This window comes from Chamaea fasciata, unplaced genomic scaffold (genome assembly GCF_029207755.1).
Source record: "Chamaea fasciata isolate MVZ Bird 193981 ecotype frontalis unplaced genomic scaffold, bChaFas1.0.hap1 SCAF_1, whole genome shotgun sequence".
NCBI lineage: Eukaryota > Metazoa > Chordata > Aves > Passeriformes > Sylviidae > Chamaea > Chamaea fasciata.
In genome coordinates, this window is record NW_027094086.1 from 131,103,836 (window position 1) to 131,126,562 (window position 22,727).

At 39.6% G+C, this 22,727-nt stretch overlaps 1 protein-coding gene across 2 annotated transcripts; it reads right to left on the reverse strand.

The window, feature by feature from the left end:
* Positions 1-10,771: 10,771 nt before the first annotated feature.
* STEAP1 (STEAP family member 1) lies at positions 10,772-21,308 on the reverse strand. 2 transcript variants are annotated; one of them, XM_066197943.1, is made up of 5 exons: positions 21,105-21,308; positions 18,036-18,140; positions 16,709-17,221; positions 15,101-15,265; positions 10,772-13,561 (listed from the first exon to the last, which is right to left on the reverse strand). In XM_066197943.1, exons 2-5 carry the CDS (start codon positions 18,126-18,128, stop codon positions 13,304-13,306), a joined length of 1,029 nt encoding a protein of 342 aa, XP_066054040.1. In that variant the 5' UTR covers positions 18,129-18,140; positions 21,105-21,308; the 3' UTR covers positions 10,772-13,303. The 2 variants fall into 2 exon arrangements, with proteins under 2 accessions (XP_066054040.1, XP_066054048.1); XM_066197951.1 differs by lacking the exon at positions 21,105-21,308 and adding an exon at positions 18,584-18,701.
* Positions 21,309-22,727: the final 1,419 nt, after the last annotated feature.

Consider the following 22,727-nt stretch of genomic DNA (forward strand, 5'->3'; position numbering starts at 1 on the left):
TCTTTCCTTTTCCTCTCCCGGCAAAAAGGTGCTGCTGCAACTAGTGCCAGCTGCAGGGCTGTGGAATTGTACCATCATATGTCACAGAATGATAGGGTTGGAAGAGACCCTTAAAGATCAGAATCCAACACCCTTGCAATGAGCATGAAGATCTTCCAGGAGATCTGGTTGCTCAGAGCTCCATTCAGCCTGACTGAACGTTTCCAACAATGGGGCACCCACCACCTCTCTGGGCAACGTATTCCTGCTTTTCACCACCTTTCTCATGAAAAATTATTTCTGAGGGGGTGTTGGGTGTCCATGCAGCCCTGGTTTGGCTAGTGGGGAGGTCACTGGTACACTCTGCGTAGGTGGGAGTTCTGCTCTAATTTCAGTGTTACTCAAAATGAGAAACATGGTTCAGCCACATAAAAGCAAAGCTGAGCCTCAAGATATGAGTTATGTCTTGTTTGGCATGGAAATTTCCAGTTGAAGACAAATGGAGCTTTTCCCTGAAAAAGCATAGCTTCTGATTTTAACATCTTCTGATTTACCTAATAAATTCTACCTTTCATTAAGCTGTGCTGTGTATGTAACAAGGTATAATCCTCAATTCTTTCTTTTTAAACTGGCCAACCCACATGAAAATGTGTCTCTCATGTTGCAGCAAAAACTGATGAATGCACAGGTGATTGAAAAGAAGCCATATGATGACACTGAAACGCTGAAGGTGACAGTTTTCATCTTTTGTGTGTGTATGCTGACTTGTTTCTATAATGTATTAACCGAGGACTTCAGCAAAATTAACCATGCAATTAATACAAACATTTTTTCCGTATATAATCATGACAACCAAGGTGTAGAATTTGAAAAGATGACTGTGACACCTTTCTGTTGTAGTTCAGAAGACATTCATTCCCCTCCCCAATTATTAAATAAGTAATTTTCTTGATCTTGAAAACATATATTTTTAAAGTATTTTAAAGTCTTTTTTTATTTGATAAACTGGTGCATGGAAATTGTATTGCTTAATTTTCCAAACTCCATTTTCAGCTCCTAGATACTGAGGACTGAATTGCTACTCCACAGAAGAAAACAAAAAGGTGAATCCATTGACAGACCACTCAGAAGTGAATTAGTGGTTTCCAGGGTGAGAACTGGCATTTCAACTCTTCATTTCCTTGTTCTAATATTCTCCTTTGCTATTGATTCAAAGGTCGTTATCCCAGGCTTGTTTTGTGGTAGCCAGTACAGCTGCAATAGTATGAGCTCAAAAATTTTAGTCCAGCCAACAAATATATCAAAATAAAAAAGCAGAATATTCTCTCCTGCATTATTTGTGGCTGATTCTCTTTATATGCTACTACTTTATGTGACTCCTGTTACCAGAAGAGTATTTACATGAGAATGGGCAGTTGAGCCATGTGCCTCAAAATGATAATGTATCGCACAAAATCAGAGCAGTCATAGTTTTGTAATTCTTAATTTATTTGAATTAAAGCCTTAATTAGAAGGCTATAAATTGGAATGTTTGTCATTGCTTTCCTGCGGGATTTTTTAAACATTATTATTTGCAGCATTAAGTCATGAACCAAAGACTCCAACCTTTAGGAGATGATCATTAGATCCATGTTGATTCTTTCAACAAGTAGGGAGCTTTTTTCTTATGCAGGTGTATGATTAAAAATGCATGATTTGTTACCTGTTTCCTGAGCAGCTGTTTGGCCTTGCGAGTGCTCTCTAGCTACATTTTCATGGGAAAGTGTCACAGGTTCTGTCCTCCAGCCTGCACTGTGTAGGGTGTGCCAGCTCTGACCCTGGTCCTTCATTCCTAACCCACAACCCCATGGATATAATTCAATGTCACTTCTCACCTACATTGTTAATTTCTTCTCCAGTTGTTTCTCCTCTTGCTATGTGAAAAGTTATCTGACTTTAGCCTTTGGCACAGGGGTAAATGAGGGAACTCTTGAGACATGGTCATTTACCAGGCTGTTGAACAGACACCACTAATTTGGTATCTAGTACATTTAAAAGTGAAAATCAAGGCAGCTTGATGGATTTAACTTGTTCTTATGTTTTTCTTCTACCTTTTTGAGGTTTTGCAGTTTGAAAATTCTTGTTTGAAATTGGGACTGAAACAACTACAGCCTTCCTTCCATTGCTGTGTAACTGATTTGTTCAAACAGGAAAAGCGTAGAGGGCCCGATTTTGCATGGAGATTAGCATGAGAGCAAGGATACATAAGTACCTTTTATATACTTAAGCTCTCAGAAAAATTGGACCATGTCTCTGTAGTAATAGGATGAAATTGGATACTTACAGTTCTCTCAAATTATGTACTAAGATCTATGGTCAATGTATGTCTCAGATACCCCCTATTAAATGACTATCTTAAACAGTCTGTTAAAATAGATTATTTTCTCTTAGCAGGTGTTTTTCTTTCTTTAACAAATTCCAGGACAACATTATTATTTCTTCCTTTAAGGGATAGAATATAACAAAGGACTTTTGAAATGGCAAATGGAACAGATATTCTGGTTCTTCCTCTTGGCAATGGGAAAGCAAAGCCCTGGGGATTTCCTTGTGGAAAAAGAGTGAAAACAAACACATAAAATTTTGCTTCCTATCAGGGCAACAAAATTAAATAGAATAATTTTTGGCATACTATGCTCAACATAGCTAATTTTATAACCTAGCAGAAAAATACAGTGTTTCCCAGCCAGGAACATTTAGACCAACTCATTTTTCCTTATGGCAGCCTGCAATTACTCTAAAAATAAAACTTATGCTTCTTACCCATTCTTTGTAAGGACAAAATGGATCTGAGAGAAATGTTACTGTTTACTTTAAAAAAGGGTGGTTTTTTGTTGAAATAAATAGATTATAGAAAATACTAGCACCTTACTACTAATTAAATGAAGAACAAAAATAAATGGTAAACACCTCAACTAAAGTATCTTCCTTCTCTTTTTGGATTTCATCAATTTGTGATGTCCCCTTTTCAATAACTGTCCAGGTATGACTGCTTCTCTCAGACTCTGTAGGATCTGAATTTCAGTAGTCAAAAGCAAGGAAAAAAGCACAAACTGAAATAACTAAAACCATTTAGTTATCCTTTTGGGAAAGAGTGAAGATAAGAATGTAGTAAAGAAATAGGAAAGGAAAAAAAGAGAAAAAGTGAAGGAAAGAGAAGAAATGCCTTTTTAGAGCACATTTAATAAATTATAGTTGAGAAATACTGGCAAGTCATGTGAAATAAGACAAAGTATCTCTTTCTTCCCAAGAGAAATTACAAAACAAGGGTGATTCACCTAAAACAGTGGACTACTCTTCCCTCTCTTTTCCCTCCACACAAGAAAAAAAAAATCCAGGTTTACACTTCTATTTCTAAGGCAATCCAAGTAGAAAACCAGTGAGGATTGTTTCTGATTTTATGATCTATCTGATTAATTTTATTCACCAGAAAGAAGCTGAAGGAAGGAAGGAAGGAAGGAAGGAAGGAAGGAAGGAAGGAAGGAAGGAAGGAAGGAAGGAAGGAAGGAAGGAAACCTTTCCTAGATTTCTCTGACTGTGGTTTTCCATAGCTATTGTGATGCCCAGTTGAGGGGTTTCAGGACCTTTGTTCTTGGTTTCATGTGGAGAACAAAGTCACATGCGACCTTTCCACTTCTTGAAACAACATTTGCTTTGTGGTGTGAGTAACAGAAGATAAGAAATTTTTTTCTTGATTTATGGCTGCTCATCTTAAGAAGTATCTACAAAATGAGACAGTAGGTTCTCAAAGTGTGACCTTATGCCTGCAGTAATTGTTGGACCCAAAGTCAGGGGAAAAATAGATTATTTTTCTAATTCATACAATTGCATCCAGACAAAAGCTTTCAGTCAGTTGACTTCTTAACCAAGAACAGATATAACCTCCTTCCTAGTAAAGTATTCCAAAACTGAAAAACTTATTCAAAAGACACTAATACTTGCCTGAATACTAAAGTAGCTGAGGAAAGCATAGGCTGGATTGTGGCTTGGCCACCATTTGACAGCCTAAGACTAATGTGTTTTACTTTTTTAGGTCTTTGATTTCAAATTTCCTTCACAAAGCTTCAGACCACAGATTTTTCTTGAGAGCAGAGAAGTGAAAATCAAGATCATAGAATGTTTCAGGTTGGAAGGGATCAGAGTGGGTCATTTTGTCCCACCACTCTACCCTTGCTGGGTTATCCTAGAGCACATGGCACAGGATTGTGTCCAGATGGTTCTTTAGTATCTCCAGTGAGGGACTCCACAACCTCCCTGAACAGTCTGTTCCTGTGCTCAGTCATCTGCACGGCAAAGAAATTCTTCCTCATATTTAGGTGGAATTTCCTGTGCATTGGTTTTTCCCTGTTGCCTCTTGCCCTGTTGCTTGGAACCACCAAGAAGAGCCTGGTCCATCCTCTTGACACCCTCCCTTGAGATGCTGACAGACATGGATGAGGTCCCTTCTCAGTTGTCTCTTCTCAAGGCTGAACAGACTCAGTTCCCTCAGCCTTTCCTCCTAAGAGAGATGCTCCTGTCCCTTAATTATCTTTGTTCTCCTCTGCTGGACCCACCCCAGGAGCTCCATTTCTCCCTTGTACTCATGAGCCCAGAACTGAACACAGCTCTCCAGATGTGGCCTCACCAGGGCTGAGAGGAGGGGCAGGATCACCTCCCTGGGCCTGCTGGCAATGCTCTTCCTAAAGCACCTCAGGATACCATTGGCCTGCAAGGCCACAAGGGCACTGCTGGCTCATGAAGAGCTTGCTGGCTACCAGGACCCCCAGGTTCTCATCAGAGATGCTTTCCAACATGTCAGCCCCCAGTCTGTACTGGTGAGGTACTACACTGTGTCTTATATATCATTATGATGCTGAAAATGTAAAAATATTTAATATGTAAAATATTTGTAATCTCATTATTACTTGTACCTTGTCATAGATTAGGTCTTCAGTTAATTGATTCTGAACATTTTGTTTCACTGAATGGGATTGTGCTGGCTGTGTAAAATATTCCCTGACAAACAAAAATGAAACAATACTTCAGTAGCAACTTAGCACTGTAAAAGGAAAATCTTTATGTTTATAGAGCAATGAAATACTAATTTGAGTTCCCACTCCTGTGAAGAATTATGTAGTTAATTTCACAGATGTGAAACTGAGACCAGCGAGTTGCTACAGATCCTAAGTGTTAAGCAGTTTTTCACTATCAAGGCAATAGCTTTTTCTTTAGAATTTAAGTTGTCATTCCTAACATATTTGTTTTCCAGCCACGAAACTTACAGGAATGTATTAGAATGAGTGATTTACTGTTGATGTAAGGGAACATTAGAAACCATACTTGGTCAGACCAATAGCCACTAACTATCTAACATCTAACCCACTAATACATGTTTAAGAGCAGCAAAACAAAATGCTGTTTAAGGAGAGTGTGCAATCTTGGCTGCTGTATTTTGTACTCTCCTCCCAAATCCATATTTACCCTAATGATGTCATAGGGTACATACCTACAGCCCTTTTGGTGTTGCTTTAGAGGCTGTTGTTTCTGGGTTTGTCTAACCTCCTTTTGAACCTGCTGATTCTGTCTGCCTCCACAGCCCTCTGTGGCAGCAAGGTCCAGAATTTGTTCACTGCAAAAAGATGCACATTCTTCATCAGCTGTAAACTGATCTACTATTTCTATTGAATACTCTCTATTCCTGGTAAGGTAGATTTGTTTAAAAATAGTTCTGTGCTTATCTTACTCACTGTCTCCAATATTTTGTAAATCTTGATTTAATTCCCTTCCACCTCCTCCCCTCTCATTTGAAGAGCTCCTATCTTTTTAGTCTCTTCCTGTAATGCAGCTACTCCACACTCTGCTTGTGTGAGAAGCACTTCTCTGTATTGCTGGGTTAAATTATCAAAGGCTAGATGTGGCAAAAACAAAGACCCAGTGAGGGTCAGAGGAGCAGTGTCAGGCGAAGGAAGCCCAGCAAGTTGATCAATGAAAATGAAGCCAAATTTCCTACTGCCAAGACTATCCAAGAGGAATGACCAGATCATTGTCACTGGGGTGAAGCTTGCCAGGGTCATCAAAGGAAGAAACTGTTTCCTCTGAATGTAATGTGAACTGAAGAGGTGTTTTTTTAAAGAGATGTGAGACTTGATGTTCAAGGGAAAAAGAATTATCTGGCAGTTATTTTAGGGGGATTGTAGGAATGTGCAAGGCTTACTGTGGGATGTTTAGGGAGGGATCAAAAGTGGGGAAAGGGAGGCATCAAGGAGGATAAGGTTGGAATAGAATATGAAAACAGAGGGAAAGGGGAATTAAATTATAATTAAATTATACCTCCCTTCCATCTCCCAAAATTTCTGTAGGCTCAGTTTCCCCCTTCTTCATTCACTCACCCTCATCTCATTCTAGTAGCTAAGTGTATCTCATTTGTACTTACCCTGCGTACTTCATTTTCTCTTCCTCACCATTGGAATTCCCCACCACCAATTTTCCCTTATTTTTTTGGCACCTTGGTGTCAGAAAGGTGTAAGAACTCAATTATGTGGAAGAGTTTCCAGGGATGTTGTGCTGGTTTTGACACCAGCAGGGAACTACACTCCAAATACACCACTCCCTTTCCCCTGCCCCTTCTGGTAAGGGAGGGACAATAAAGCACAGAATATGGATTGAAATAGCAATTTATTAAAAGAGCAAACCAATGGAATAAGAAATGCACAATAACAACAGCAGTTGTTATTAATAGCAAAAGTATGCAAAAGAGAAGATGTTTTACCCACAAAAGGGTATTTACCACCAGGAACAAAACCCCAAGATGGCAGATGCTTCCCTTAGTTCTGACTCCATGCTGCCTTGCCCCCTGGCTCATTTGCACCTCACAGCTGTCTCGTCAGCACCGCAGGTCCATGGTTGTGGTCCAGAGAAAACAGGAAGGGAAGTCTGGTGGGTGGCAGAGGGAGTAGGTCTGCAGGGTTAATGGTGACATCCCCTCCACTGGGGCAAGCCAGGCACACCCCTGGTTCCAGCGCCCCAGCTTTTCCTGCTGAAACCAGCTCCTAGCAATGATGTTTGTGGTACAGAATAAACAGCTGGGCAAAGCCACCAAGCCCCTTCTCTATAACCAGGGCAGAGGTGCTTAGAAAAAACTGAGAAAAGATGTTAAACAGGGCTGAATAAAACTTTGTGAGATTGCATAGCTCAGCTGCTGTGTTGTGATACGGAATGTTTCAGGCCAGGCTGATAATAAAAAATGGTAACAGATTTTATTGCTATTCCCATGATAAGGCTGCCTTGATGGAAGGTACATGGCAGGATAGTCTATCCCAAACACTGGAGGAGGTGAACAAGTTATTGGTAATTGCATCAAAGACAATGAAGACATGAAGTATTTCAGTGACTGTAGGTGACAAATCTTGCTCTGAATAGCTAAGTAAAAGTCCCATTGGTTTCACTGGGAATTTTGCCTCTGCAAGAACTAAGTGGTGACAATTTAATATTTAAAGTAGAATAGTGATATCAGCACAAGGATAAAACTAAAGCTCTTAGGAATTTTCTGAATACAGTGAATATATATATTTTATATATAATTCATCACCATCTAAATCTGGTTTCAGTTGGTTCCTTGTTTTGTGTAAGTAACTTTTAAGACTGTTTTAGTTTCATTGTGTCTTACATGAGACTTTTCCTTCGTTTAGCACGATGTACTCTTTACCAGGAAATAAAACCGCAATGTCTGCTGTTATTTGAAAATAACTCAGTTTATATATAGATCATGATGAAAAGTGGAGCAATATCTGTGACTTTTCCCCCAAACTTCAGAAACAGTATGTCACTGAAGCACTTACAACCTCACTGAGGTTCATCTGTATCAGTAGCTTTTGAACAGATTTCCCCAGAAATGCCTGAAGTGGTATTTCAGGGTTGGAGAAATGTTTGCAACTTAATAGGTTCTGCAGGTCAAACTCTACACATACCCAGGCTCTTTGTATTTATTCATTCCATTCCCCAGCTCCATGTGGATAACCAACTATCCCATCCCGTTTCAAGGATTCACTTCAGTGTTTTCAGACTCTCCCACCAGTCATTCAGCTGTCCTCCATTTTACCCATCTCTCTTACTAAGGATTCCTAGTCCCTACTAACTTGACAATGTTCATTGATCTCATTCAGTAACCTCCACCTACTTATTTTTACTCTTTAATATCCATTTGACTCCTTTACTCTTTCCTCTCACAAGAAAATCTGAGTGCTTGCAATGTCTCCTTTCCTCTTTTTCACAGATCTCCAATTGTCCTGTTCCTTCTGATTCCATGTTGATGCCTCTCTGCATAGCTTCATAGTCCCCCATAGTCCCTGGTCTGTCATTAATTATCAGGGAATAAATAAAGATGTGAAAAAATGATGTGAATAAATAAAGATGTACAAAGCCTATTGGAAATTAAAAGGGCCAAAGCCATCATTATTTTAATTATGAGTGACATTTAACAATTGTCAGATTTCTAAATTAAAGTTGCAGAGATAATTGAGGAAAGTGGCTTGGGTTTTTTTCCAATTCCAGCTTCTTGTTTATTTTCTTTTTAAGGATTTCCTGTTAGATACTTAGAGTAATTTTGAATGAATGAGATGCACTGTTCAGAAGTTATTCTGGTACATGCACAGGTACAGGCAAGAGAGAAGTGACATTCAGTTTTATATATGAGTCACAGGACTGAAAAAATAAAGCAGAGAAATAATTAGAAGTAGGTAATATGGCCATTCCTCTAAGTCCAGCAGTAAGATACTTCTTAGCATTCCAAATAATGGGGATATTCATGTGGAAAATTCTTTTTCAGTAGAGTACATTCAACAATAAATTGTAAGCATGTATATAAAGACTGTACACTACAAATCTGACCACCCAGTTAAAAAATCCTCACATTTGCCTTGCTTCTTTTTTTAGTAGTGAGCCCAAAAAAATGAAATTTAAGGACCAAATACTTCTATCAGTAGCAATGGTAGTATTCTACAAGTCCCAAGTCTTTAACCAAGTCAAAGACACAGCATATTTGTCTCAGCATTATACTTTCATGCTATGAAGATGAAATATACATAAAAAGAAACAAAAAAAAATACAAAACAACTTAAACTTCTGTTGTATCATCTTTATTGAAAGTAGTTGTGGGTTTTTTTAATGTTGATAGAGTTTGGTTTGTGGATTGGTTTTACGTATTTTCAGCTGAAAATCTCTGAAAACTTCTTATGCCTACTTAATGAATTAGCCTCACTTCACCCATTTAAATGTTAAATTTAATCTACAGAAAAGTTCAAAAAAAGATAATTGAATCCTGATGCAACTGAATTCAAAAAGACTTGTTTTAATAAAAGAAATAATAAGAAGCAATTTTGCCATGAGCAACAGAATATGCCTATGGGATCAAGAAATCCTGGCATTACTGAAAAAAGCATCAGTGGCAATCATCAGCCATTGCCAGACACATAGCAACTACAGCAAATTACATTCTTCAGGGGTGGATCCAGTGTGTTTTCAAAAATTGGTCGTTTTGTTTTGGTTTTTTTTTTAAATTATTCCTTTCATGCAATTTAAAGAAAATTGGTTTAAAAGAAATTAGTTTGAATTTCAAAAATGGTTAATGTAACATTTTGTATTAAGGGACAGTACTAGAAACTATGGACATAGGAGGAGATGTTAGATCATCATCTCTACAAATGAAACCACAGAGCCCAGAGTCACATAGAGGTCAGTCAGTTTTATATGGGTTTTGATGACAATTTCTAGAACACATTTTTGCCCACTGATTCATGGAAAACTAAGAATGTGACAAAAAAAAGTGAAGCAAGAGAATATTCTTGTTACTGAAATAAAATGAAATAATTTAAGTTTTAACTTTTAGGAGCACTTGGAACCTTTCATTTAGGGCTGGTTTAAGTTAAACTGCCTGTTTACACCATTCTTCTTCCTGTCCTTCCTACGTGCATGGCTGTCAGGTGAATCAGACCCATGAGTGGGTCTGGCTGAATCATTCTTCTCTCTGCATTACTTTTCAACTGGATCCAATGCCCTACTCACATCTTTAAAGACTTGCAGCACTGAGAGAACAGAGAAGAGTGGCCAAAGGGAGGGACTGCTTTCAGTAAATGCTGCTGTCAACAGGAATTTGCATTGCACAATAGCCAACATAGCCCTGGCTCTAGCTTCCCGAACAACGATTGTTGCTATCACTTCTTGGAAAGAGTATTCTGGATACGATCTCTCCAAATGATTTTGGCATAAAATTCCTCAGGCCCTCTTAGCAATTTATATCTCCAGAGTTTCAATTCTGTCTCTCTCAAATACATTGGAGACATGTAATAACAGAAAAAGTACTTTGCAGGCCTCACAGAAACATTTTAAAGGCACTGCCACTAGAATGATAGATTCTTACACAAAAGTATGCCCATACATGCTTTTCCTCAATGCCCTTGCTATAATTGAACTTTTTTTGGTCTTTGATCAGTATTTCAGTATTTCCAGGGATCCTGGGTCTCCCTCCAAAGCCTTCTCTTCCTTCTCACAAAATCTCTGAATGCTAGAATATACAGTTAAAGGTTCTGTCAGGATAAATGTAATTTCATTACAGTACAAAAGTGTCCATTTAATTTTTCTCATCTTTCCTTCCTTTGGAGGCTCCAGGCTCTTCACTAGCATGAAGAAAATGGTGCCCTTTGACTGTTTAAATCAGCAGCTCTTCTAGAGTGTACTGTGCCTTTTTACCCTGGATATATATGAAACAATGTCAGATACAGCATACATTGAAGCATTTAATGATGCAAGTTTTATAAAACTAGTTAGTGTTATACAAATAAATGCCTAAAATGTGCACACACATTCAATTAATGTATTACACTAGTATATTGGCCTATTAATACACTGAATTTTGAAACAGGTACATTAACATAAATTAAAAGGTACATATGAACTTAATTTCATCAGTATTGAACTATCATGTCTGCTACAAATGGAGAAATTAAATACTGTCAATGGCATTTTCTTCTTAGCCCTATATAGATCTCCCTCACTGCTGCATCTGAATGCCCAAAAAGCAAATCATAGAATCATTTACATGGAGTCCAACTATGAATCTAACACTGCCACTAGAACATGTCCCTAAGCACCACATCTATGTGTCTTTTAAATACCTCCAGGGATAGTGAGCCTGCAGACTGGGAAGTGAGTTACTAAGATGTAGTTTATTGAAGACTTACAAAGCAGGGAAGAGAGACTCAATATGAAGTCTCAAGTTCTGGCTGTAAGCATTCAGTGGTAGCTTCTAGAGAAGTGGCTAGATGTGACACAAAAAACATGACTCCTACTTGAAACAATCAGTAGGGAAAAACATGCTTGAATGTTTTGGATGTCATGTGTGATTTTTGGAATAGCTTTTGTAGACTATATGTAAATTTCATGTTGTAGAAGACACTTTTGTGTTTGCCTCTGGGCAATGCTAGAGAGAAAAGTCTGAAGTGTGCTTAACGTCCCCAGCTGAATGATGAGCGAAAAAGGTCCGTTTGGATAGTATGTGATGATGTTGAAATTGGTTTGCGCCTGTAATTTATGTTATCAATTCAAAACCATATTAACTGGTTGAAATCAATGAAGTTATGCTATCTTGCACTACCTCCTGTAACAAGTGCATAGAGCTTACTACTTATAAGACATTTATTTAATTTGTGGAAATATAAACGCAAATGCATTGAGCACCATACTTTTCCTGCTCTGTTAGAAACTTCTTAGATTAACATTGCAGCCCAGCTTCCTGTATTGTAGGGTTTTGGCCTCTGCCACGCATTACTGGTTTGATACATAATGCCACAGAGTTCAATCAATATTATACAGGCCACCATGTCCCGGGTACTTTCACAATATTACATTATGTGCAAATTTTAAAAAGGCCAACTTTTAAGTTGCAATAATTGAATAGTAACAACCAGGAAAATACAAAATGTAATATCCCTGGAGCTATTTATGTTCTGTGTAAAAGTCCAGAAAGAGACAACAGAGTCATTAGCACCACGTATTACACTTTTTTTTTAGGCATATGTTGTTTTCCTGCTTGTTTTAATACCAGAATCATTACCAATTACAGTTCTCATTCAGAGGATTCCAGCAATAGGTGGCATCCACATTCCATGGCAGAAATGTTTCTGATGTTGGGTGAAAATGTTTACTATTGAATAATGTATTTCAAAACAGATACTAACAAATGAATTATTCATTTACAACTTTCAGCCAGACCTATGCAATGTAAGGAAAGTAGGATTTAATGAACTGATTAAAGTTATTAGGAAAATTTCTGTGAAAGCAAATGCATTTAGAAACCATTTAATGTGAGAATCTCACCAAATCAATGGCAAGATTCAAATGTCTATTTTTAAAGTTTTTCTTCCAGTCACACAATTGTGCTGGCCCTAGAGTAAACAAAAAACCACATTTACCTGATGGAGTTATCCCACTGGAATAATTTGTGCAAATAAAGTTTAGCACATGTCAAGGGCTGCGGGCTTAGGTCAAAAGCATGGAAAATTTCCAGCATCAGAAACAAAAGAATGTGTTCATGGAATAAAAAATGGGAAATGTTTTATCGTTTCAAGTAAATAGAGACACACCTAGTCCTGGATAACATGGAGATCTGAGTCTAAAAACTCTTTTTTTAGACTGTGCCCAAGCCTCAGGAGATATTTATACCTTGTAAAGATCCCTGTAATTCTGCTTGCCCAGTTGTATACGTTCAAGACCTGGCAGGAATACATAGTTTCTGTCTGGCTCATATGCCAAGATGCCCACTCTGCAGAGTGGAACACAGGCTGCAAGTGCTAAGAGGCAACTAAATAAACCAAAACTAAATACGCTAGTTTTTATCCCATTATAATTCTGAGATTTAATGAAGGTACATGCATGGCCGTGCGAAGCAGAAAGCATTCCTGGGCTCTGTGGTGTAATCACTTTTTTCACTTTCTGCGGTCATCTGGAGAAATGATTTATGCTTGCTTTTGCATACAAAGAACTGGGATTGAAACAATGAAACACTTGGATTTCAAAAACAGTCAGAAGAAAGAAATCATCAAATACCAAAACACTGAATAGGTTAACATGTAAAATAAATGTTTTTGTTTTCTGTCTTTGAAAACGACAAAACTGCATCAAGTATCTCATACTACTGAAGTCAAAAAGAGAAGTGAGAAACAAACATCTGTAGCAAATGTGAAAACAGAGCTCATGAGTGAAAATTTCATGGCCTTGAGCATATTTACATACATAGATGGAAAATGTCCATATTTGATCACAGTCTGGAAGTTATGCTGCTTTGATTGGCTTGTGTCTTAGCTTCCCAACCACTTCTGATTTTTCTGATCCTCTTCCTAAAACATGGGAGGAGCAGTACGCATTTACAAAGCAGAACTACACTAGGAAGAAAAACCGCAACCATAAATGAAGGCGGCGTATACCAGATGAATTGGTTAGCATCAACCCACTTATTCCAGGCAAACACCAGTGCATGAACAGTGCATAGCAGCAGGGATAAATATCCCATCTTGCTCTGAAAAGAGAAAGAAAATAGCAAGCTGTTTATTTTTCCCGACTTGGCAAAAAAAGCACTCTGTTAAGCAAATACAGAAATACAGAAATCTAGACAGTCCTTGACCAACATGCCCAAGTCAAAGAAAAGAGACCATTGGCTTTAAACTAAAAGGAAAGAACTGTAAGTCAAGACTCCAACTTTACTCCTTTATGCCACTGTAAAAGAAAATGGATGAGGCATGTTTTTCAAGTATTGCTATGATACTTAGCTAAAATACAGAAGAGATTGTAGGTTATTCCTGAAACATGCTCAATCCTGAATATCTCAATTTACAGACACCATCTGTATACTAAATTACTTTAATTCTGTGATAAATCATTATGAATTCAAAACCAGATATCTTAAAAGGATTAATTGATCACTTGCAAAGAAAAATTTCAAGCTAAATTAAAACTACAAGCTCTAGTAAGTCTAGTACTATGGCAAAAGCACTGCACAACTACGGAAAACTCAAGTCCTTCACTTCACTTACAGTGATAAATTTGGCTTAGCTTGTTTACAAAGTTCAGGAGTAAAGAAAATTTACTAGTAATTTTAAGTTTGTTGTCACTTAATAATCTTGTACTCATCAGTGAAGTCGAACACTGTCTTTCCAACTGCTGAATGTACAGAATATGACTTTTAAGTAATAAGGTTATTTGTTTATAAAGTAAGTCCAACACAGAAGTATTACTCTTCTGGGTTTCTTCACCATAGTCTTTCTATAGTGAAAGCAGTCATGTCCATATTCTCTGTACACTTATCTTACAAATGATGGACTTCATAGAGTGTGCAGAATATTGAATCACTAATTGATAGTTATACAGTTCAGATCAGCTTTTAAAATATAAATGAAATTTTCAAAGGCCAGTTACTTATTGAATTTTCAGATTTTGGTGTTTGAGGGCCTGATCCAATACTTGCTTAAGTCTAGTGTGACCATACTGATGTCAGCAGAACCACGCTGATTATTATTGCATATAAGAGAACAGAGAGCAACCCAGATGCCTGGGTTAAGGAAACAAACACAGTTGTAGCAAACTCCGAGACTGGCCGGATTTGATTATCTAGCATCTGTTCTAAGATGTCTCTCTCAAAATACACTGTATCATATGGGAGCAGCATTGACTGGTTCAATGCCACCTACTTCAAATTCAGCTGAACATGGGACATTCTGGAGAGAGAAGACCCCCAGAAGATGACTTCAGCACCAGAGCTAAGAAAAAGTCTCAAAGGGACAGCTGCTGCAGGTCACAATGTCAGGAGGAGAAAATAAAGTGGTATGGAGCTGTCTTTTCTTCCCATTTTATACACTGAACACAACAGCCTGTTCTCCCAATAAAAGAGTAATAAAAAGAACATTTCTCACAAACCAGTTAACAAAGAGTACGGAACAAACTTTTCAACTGGTTTCACTAACTCTGTGTTTGACATTTCTAACTCCTAATGGTCTTAGCTGATAACACACAGTTCCACAAATGGGACTAACAACAGTGCAGTAATGACATTCACGCACACCTGAATGCAGTGGAACTCTCTCCAGGTCAAAGAGTGACTGACAGATGGAATGGATGTTATTGCCAAAAGGGCCAGTAAAGCAAGTCCCAGAATTCCTACAGACACATAAATCTCCATTCTCCAAACATCATGTTCAATCCAGGCATTTTCTTTTTTTTGTTTGACCTGCCAAAAGAACACCATTAAAATTAGACGAGCACACTTGGCTGTTTGTGTTAAATATAATTTCACTATTTTCATCATAATATTAATGAAATAAGCAAAGAAAAACAGTATTTTGGTTTGTTTCAATGTCTTTGAATATAACTGCCTTTTACTTCTGATGACGAAGTCTTCACTAGTATCTGCAGAACAAAGGTGAGATTTTAGAGAGAAGAATTTAGCCTTCATCAGTGTCTTGGCCCAGGGGAACCTGATTCTGAGGCCTCTTAACCTGCCTTCACAGCAAGGATAAATCTTGGTTTTGACAAGAAAAAAACCCCACCTATGGCCAAATATCATATCAGGGAGATTATAACAACAGGAAATATATTAACAGCACTACTTCACAGAAGTAATTCGGCAGGCCTTCTTAATAAAAATATCCTGCCAGGGTAGTTGTTTAGTTTTATTAAAAAAAACCCCCCACAACTTGGTACATTTGTGATTTTAATAAACTGATGTCAAAGCTTCTTCCATTTACAACTACTTGCAACAGCACTTTGATCCTGCTAGTGATCACCATGGCATAATATGCCCCAAATATGATCATTTCTGCATTTTGAAGACTGGAATCTCAAGGAAATTCCTAGTAATTCATTCAAGTCATATTACCAGTAAGGCTGATTTCAGAGTTTTCAACAGGTAATTTGACTAATTACAAAAATCTTAAGAATCTACTAACACCATCATATTTTGTTTTTAATAATTTTTAATAATAAAGAATTTAGGGGTAATAAAAACATGGATTTTCAGTCTATACCTTATACTGAAATATTTCTAATACTGCATTATTTATGGCACCCAAGGGAATGAGTGAGCATTAGGAACTCTCTAGTCACAGAGGACATTGGAGAGCTTTGCAAGCTAATTATTGACCATGAGTCAGAAGCATCACTGAAATCCTATCTTTAAACAAGGTAGTATGTATCAGTCCAAATGTGAGCCATCAGTATGCACAAATTTAGTCTGTGCAAATACACATTAGTGATTTAGCTCAGCCCTCCTTCACTGCTGGCTGATTCATTTTGCAAAGCTGTCTAAAAATGTTATTTTCAGTGCTCCGTTTTTGTTTCTAGATTTCACTGGTCCAGAGTAGATTAATCTACACTAAACTAATAGTGTGCCAAAGACTTAAATGTTCCTGTGAGATACAATTTTGTGCATTTTACAGATGGAAAAAAATCCCAGATTAAGAAAATTACTTATTTAATATACATTGGCACGGCTGTGATGCTTACATGCTTTGGAACTAGGTCCAGTTCCATCCCTGAACAGTGCTCTCTGTGAATGTGCTTGAAAACCAAACAAAGGCAATGAAAATGGCTTTCCCCCATCCAGATTTGCTTGAATCATCAAACCAAGGATTTTCTGAATACAGAAGTGTTGGTGTTTGCATGTCCATCATACCTGCTGGAATGCCCAGTTCAGCAGCTTGTATCTGTATGATCTTCTCATTGGATAGCACAGGCTATAGCAGGCGTGCAAAGTAGCAAAGAAGAAACTGAGAAGTCCAAACTGTTTCCTTGATAACATCCATCTATCCAGCCACTGGGGAAACCTTTTGTACTTGGTGCCAAAGTACAGCTGGAAACCAGCAGCTAATATTCCTGGTAAATACACTAGTGCTAAAAGGGTAATTGAAGTCACTGGTAAAACTTTGTTAATGACAAGGATTGGAATTTTATAGAAAACGTTTTCCTTTCTGGTTATAAAAGGATATATGACATCTCTCATGGAAGTATAAATAAATGTTAATAATGACATCACAGATGCTATCTTCATTGGCAAGTGCCACTTCGGGAACAGATCCTGCTTGCAGTGCTGCTCTGAAGAGTGTTCAAACTCACCAAAATGGTGTGCTTGATGTAAATCAAAAAGTGAAGCTGCTTCTGATGGATTTGCAACCTGCATATCCACATTCTGGAAGGGACAGAATGGAAGTACAAAGTGAGTTTAAGAGAAGATTAAAAACTTCAGTAATGACAGTATTTGCCATCCTGACTTTTACAACTTACTGCAGTGGAACCATATACAAAACATGCATTATTAAAGACAAGGTAACTTGGAAACATAACATGTCAAACAGCATAGTCAGTACTTGAGAAAGGCACTTGTAGAGTCAATTTCCCATTCTTCATTATCTGCAGTGATTTTAAAATAGATTTTCATTCCAGGAAGGTAACTACATTGCAAGGAAGGATTACATTATGTGAAGCATCATTTCAGCTTCTGTAAGTTATATAAGTTATTCTATAAGTTATAGATTTCAAATGTCATATTTCAGTTATAGACTTAATGATGTAGTCCAAATACCGTGCACAAGAAAGGACTAAAGGATTTTTTTTTTTTTTCTGGACTGTTTTCTGTGTGATGTGGAAAATTTCCTGAGTGCAATGTTGCTATCATGAAGATTCCCCCAAAGATAAATTTTATATTCCTTTGTAAAGATCCAGATTATTTCTATGGAGTTTTGCTCATCTGGTAAGATACAATTAGCAGCTACCCTCATGTAGTTTTTAGCTGCCCCAAACTTTGTTTATTTTTTATCATGGACTGTGATTAAACTGAATGAGATGTTCTTTATCTTTTTATCTCTTTATGTCAATATTGTGACAACACTTCAGAAATATTCATGATATGCCAGTGTGATGGTAACACTGTCTCTGGACAAAACTGAATCAAGGATTGCAATATTCTGTGTGACATATGAGCTGCTTTTTTACAGAAGCATTACCAAGTAGTTAAGATTTCCTGTATTTCTTCTCGGCATGATGTTCTGACCTGCATTCTGATCAATGGCATGATTACCACATTCCCTCTTCTCCATTGTGGAAACTCCCTGCAAAACAAACACAGGATGAAAAACAGGTTTTGAAATGCCATACTGGAACTTTGAGGCCTATTTTCCCTCAAATTGTTTTCTTCCTTGTCCCCTACACATTTGCTGGAGACGGTACAGTCAACTAGGGAAAGGAAAGTCTGTCCTCTAAGAATGGAAAAAGCTCAGCTTATTTTCTGGATAAAGCAGAGGATAAGAGAGACCATAAATCAATAGAACAAAATTACTAATGAAAAATAATATTTAAGCCTAATATCCCTGTCACCAGTGGAATTAATGCATTAATTCAAGTTTTTAAATGACAACAAATTAGTTTGAAACCTTGCAAAAAAAACCCCATGTAAAACGTTGTGAAGATGGATTTTAAGTTCATGAGACTTGCTGATACAAGTCTATGGAGATGTGTTGTTTCTAATATATTTTAGGGTTTAGCACTTGTCTACCTGAGAGTCACTCTGGAGAATTAGAGATGTATTCTCCCTTCAAGATTGTCAAGAAACTGGAGCTGGAACTCATGCTGTTCCCAGGTATTTTGGCAATACTCATCCCAAGTAGCAGCAGAAATGGTTCTAAGCTATGAGGGATGACAAAAAATCAGATGGCAGAAAAAGAAAAAAAAAAGTAAGAGAATTGATAAACTGAAAGAGATGTTTCTGAAAATCCTAGGATAGCAGAAAGACCGTATTATGAAGAGGGTAAAATAACTACAGGGCCTGCAAGGACCTTGCAACAAGGACTTCCCAGGTGTGCTTCACACTGTTGCACATTGTAGGAGGAGAGGCACTGGCACCATGCTACTGGAAGCTCACAGTGCCATACCACAGGGTGACTTTCTCTGACACCTTTAAGAAAATTACTAGGTGACTTTTCCATGTACTTTCCTACTAAACAGCTGAATGACTAGATATTAAACTGTTTTTCTAACTACTGATTCTTTTATATCCATAAAACTTTTGGGAAATTATATGCAGAAATCAGACTTTGACAATTTTCCTTCTTTTACTGTGTCTGGTTCCTTCAGTGGATGAGTCTTAGAGTCTTTTACTATCTGCTATGAGGGTCTGCTCTCTGCCAGGCCACCAGGCACCTGAAGAACACCTTTTTGAAGTGCTCTTTTCCTTAGTATTTCTCTTTGAATTTTTCCCTCCTGGTAGTCAGCTCTCCCTTTGAGCATAACCTTTCAGACAAGTGTTGCAGAGGAGGGTCAACAAGAGTTCTGTCTGAAGGTCAGGCTGTTAACCTTTTCCTGCATCAGCTAATGGTGTAGGAAAAGGTTATCCTTTGTATATCCTGCGCACAAGAAAGCATGGACTAACGAAGGCACACTTCTGTTTCCCCCCCCCTATTCCTAGGGCTAGCCCTGGTGATTTTATCAAAAGTTTCGGGGTATCACGTATCTTCATAAAGCCTCAGGTTTTAGAATTTCTACTTCTACATGTTTCAATATACATCATTTCTAGCTGTTACAATTCAAAGAATAGTTTACAAAAAGAACTTAGTAGGGTGAACTTACCTGTAAAAAAACTATAAACAAATACAATGAACTCCACATCTACTTTTAAGGAACTCATAATATGAAGGGCAGTCACTGTTTCTGAGGCCTACCTTCTGGCTACCACACTGTCTTAAAGGTCCAAAAGCATAATTTAGGTTGGGGAGCTCAGTATGGAAAAGCCTGACTCACCCAGTTCTTGTGTTCCTATCACTCTTCATTCAGAAAATTTATGAACAAAGAGTCTGTTATTAGTTTCCAGTTACAGCTTTATATTGATGAGGACGTAATAAATGGTATCATGATGTGAAGAAAAGCAACCCATGAGCTAGAATGCCAGCTGCTGATCCTAAAAGCTGATTTATTGGTTTTTTTGGGATACAGTGTTTAATACAGCGTTAAAGGTTTATGCAGCAGAAAACAAGACAGAAAGAAAAAATTGTGTGTGCGAATGAACTACGGGTTCAGCCGTGGGACTGCATGCAAAGAAACTCAAGTGTCATAGCATCATATTCCACTTGGCTTCTAATACCAGTTAACATGGAATTATTACCCAGTAACAAAGCATAGTAATTGTCTTTGAAAACCCTAAAAGAAGGGTTTTCAAGGACATAAGACACTACTCAGTGCCTTATAAATTGCAGAAGTTGTCTAGACTGTGTGTCTTTTTGGAATACATCTGAAGAAAAAAATAGGAGTCCTGCAAGAGACAGCGTTAGCCATCTAACTCACAACTGTTATGAAAAAACCAGTTATAATAATGTCCATACTCAGTGCACATCCCTTCTGCTCTGGGAGGCAGCTGTCAGTGACGGTGGAGGGCGTCCCGCTACAGAAAGCCAAGTTTCCAGCGCTGTGGGTACGGTACTGAATTTTGTACCAAGACAGCACGCTCATTGTAACCCTGAACCATCAGGGATCCACACTGTGCAGACATTATCCCGTGAAAATATCATCCCAAGTCACTAGGAGGTTTTCCTGAATAAGGGGTTTCAGGGCCGGCTCCACGAAAAAAGAAAAATGGGTAAAATAAACAAGCTATGATATTAACGAGGAGGTGATGGAAGAGGCGCGGGATAGCGCCGGCACCTCTCTCTCGGCACTATCGGAAAATTACAGCATGAAACTGCCGGGCATGTGTCTCGCTTTCCGAGTGCCCGCTGCATCGTGCAGGACGCTGTAAGCACTCGGCACGCGAGCTCTCAACTTTCCTCGCTCTTCAAAAATTCTGCTGAGCTCGGTGGAAAACCGAATGAAAGCCCAGAGGGTGGCAGCCGGACAGCGTCGCTCGGCGTTCCTACTCGGCCAGAAGGAGCCCGAGCCGCCGGGGCTCCTGGCCCGGCCCGGCCCGGCCGCGTGGCGGGCGGCGCCCGAGTCGGAACGCGCCGCAGCCCGGCCGGGCGGGCGAACCCGGACACCTCCCCGGCGGCTCCGGGCACGACCGGCGCCTGTCCGCCCCCGGGCTCACTCACCTCGGCCCGGCAGCCCGGCCTCTCCTTCCCGCCACAGGTCCCGCCGCGGGGGGCGGCAGCAGCGGCGGCCCCGGCTCGGCTTCGTGCGCGGGGGGCAGCGCCCGGCGGCGCCGCTCAGAGGGGAAGGCGGCCTCGGGGCAACAGCGGAGCGCCTACCGGGCTCCGAGGAGATGAGAAGCAAGGGAGCCCGGCCGCAGCCTCCACCTCCCCTCCCGGCCCCGCCTTCCGCGCCCATCCCGCTCCCCTCCGCCCAGGGGGTGCGAGCCGCAGTGCCTGCCCCGTCCCGAGCAGCGCGGGGCGGCGGGACGGCGCGGCCTGGGGGACTCCCCTCCGACACCCGCCGGCCCAGAGAGCGCCCAGCCGGACAAAGGGTCTGCTGGGCCCTCGGCCGGACAAAGGGCGCATTCACCTGCTCCCTCCCCAGGGAGGAGGAGGAGGCGCCGAGGCGTGCTTGCTCCCCCGGCGCCCCTCGCCTCCACCAGCTGGACCTGTGCCGGCAGCCCCGCCGCTGGTCACGGGGTGCGCTGTGGGGTCACAGCACGCTCCGGGCCCGCCAGTGCCCCGAGGCCCTTCGGATCCCGGGAACCCTTCTGCTCTCCTGTCAGCCCGTTCTCTCTTCCCTGCCGGTTCCTCCAAACGTGCCACTCTTAACTTGGCAAAATGCCCTATTAATCCTCACTTTAATTCCCTCCTCCTCCCCTCTAAAATACCATGATCCTGTAAGTTTGTTTGTTTTTTCTTAAACCTGTGCTGGCGATTTTGAAAAGGCAGCTGTCTCTTGAAATTTTAGTCACACAGTAGTGTGAGCTATCATTATCTTGTGAAATCTCTGTTTTAGTGGATGTTTTGATATCTAGTGACTTCCTGACGTTGAAGAACACATGGCCAGTTCGTGTCAGAAATGTTTTCATGCAGAGCTCATTGTATCCTCCTCAGGATGTCTTCACAGAAATGATGCCAAATTCCATATCTTTCTGTCTTGGGAGTAGATTTTTTTTTTCTCCTTTTCAGTAGATGTTAAATGGACGTAGACTCCAGCTGAATGCTACATCTGGAAGAAAAGAGGAGGTTGCTTTGGAAGGAATAGAAGACAGAATAATTGTATGTCCAGTGTCGAAGCCTTAACTTTTAAATTTTTTAGTTACTTTCATTAGCATGTTTTTCTATGCTTTGCATAAAGCCTATTTTCCACGTGTTTTCCATTAGTTACTTTTTTTTTTTTTTTTTTTCAAGGGATGCTAACTTGGGTATGCTCTCACTTTGTGCATGTGCCGTTTGATTTCCTTCCTCGCTCCTTTTCTCGCTCGGTCGGTTTGGGATTTTCCCCGTTCCCATCAGCAGGGTGGCGCCTGGCGGTGGGAGCGCAGGGAGGAGGCTGCCTGTGGCAAGGTGTGCCGGGCGGTCCCAAACCCCGGCTAAGGAAACTTTGCTGTCCAGAAGGCTAAAAGCATGTTCCCAGTGAACTCCTTGGCAAAGCACTTCTTAGAAGCCCTGGTGTAAGCTAGTGTTATGGGAACTACATTTATAGAAGATAGCTCAAGATGCTGAGAGATTGCAGCATCTGTTTTAAGAATAGAATATACTATCTTAAGGATAGAATATCCTTAAGGTATCCTTAGCCTT

Coding starts and splice junctions, on each gene's coding strand:
- STEAP1 (XM_066197943.1), bottom strand. CDS start 18,128: ATGGAGAAGAGGGAATGTGGTAATCATGCCATTGATCAGAATGCAGGT. Junction 17,222..18,035: donor CAGGAAATCTTAACTACTTG/GTAATGCTTCTG, acceptor TGTCCCTTCCAG/AATGTGGATATGCAGGTTGC. Junction 15,266..16,708: donor TGAACTGGGCATTCCAGCAG/GTATGATGGACA, acceptor TTCTTTTGGCAG/GTCAAACAAAAAAAAGAAAA.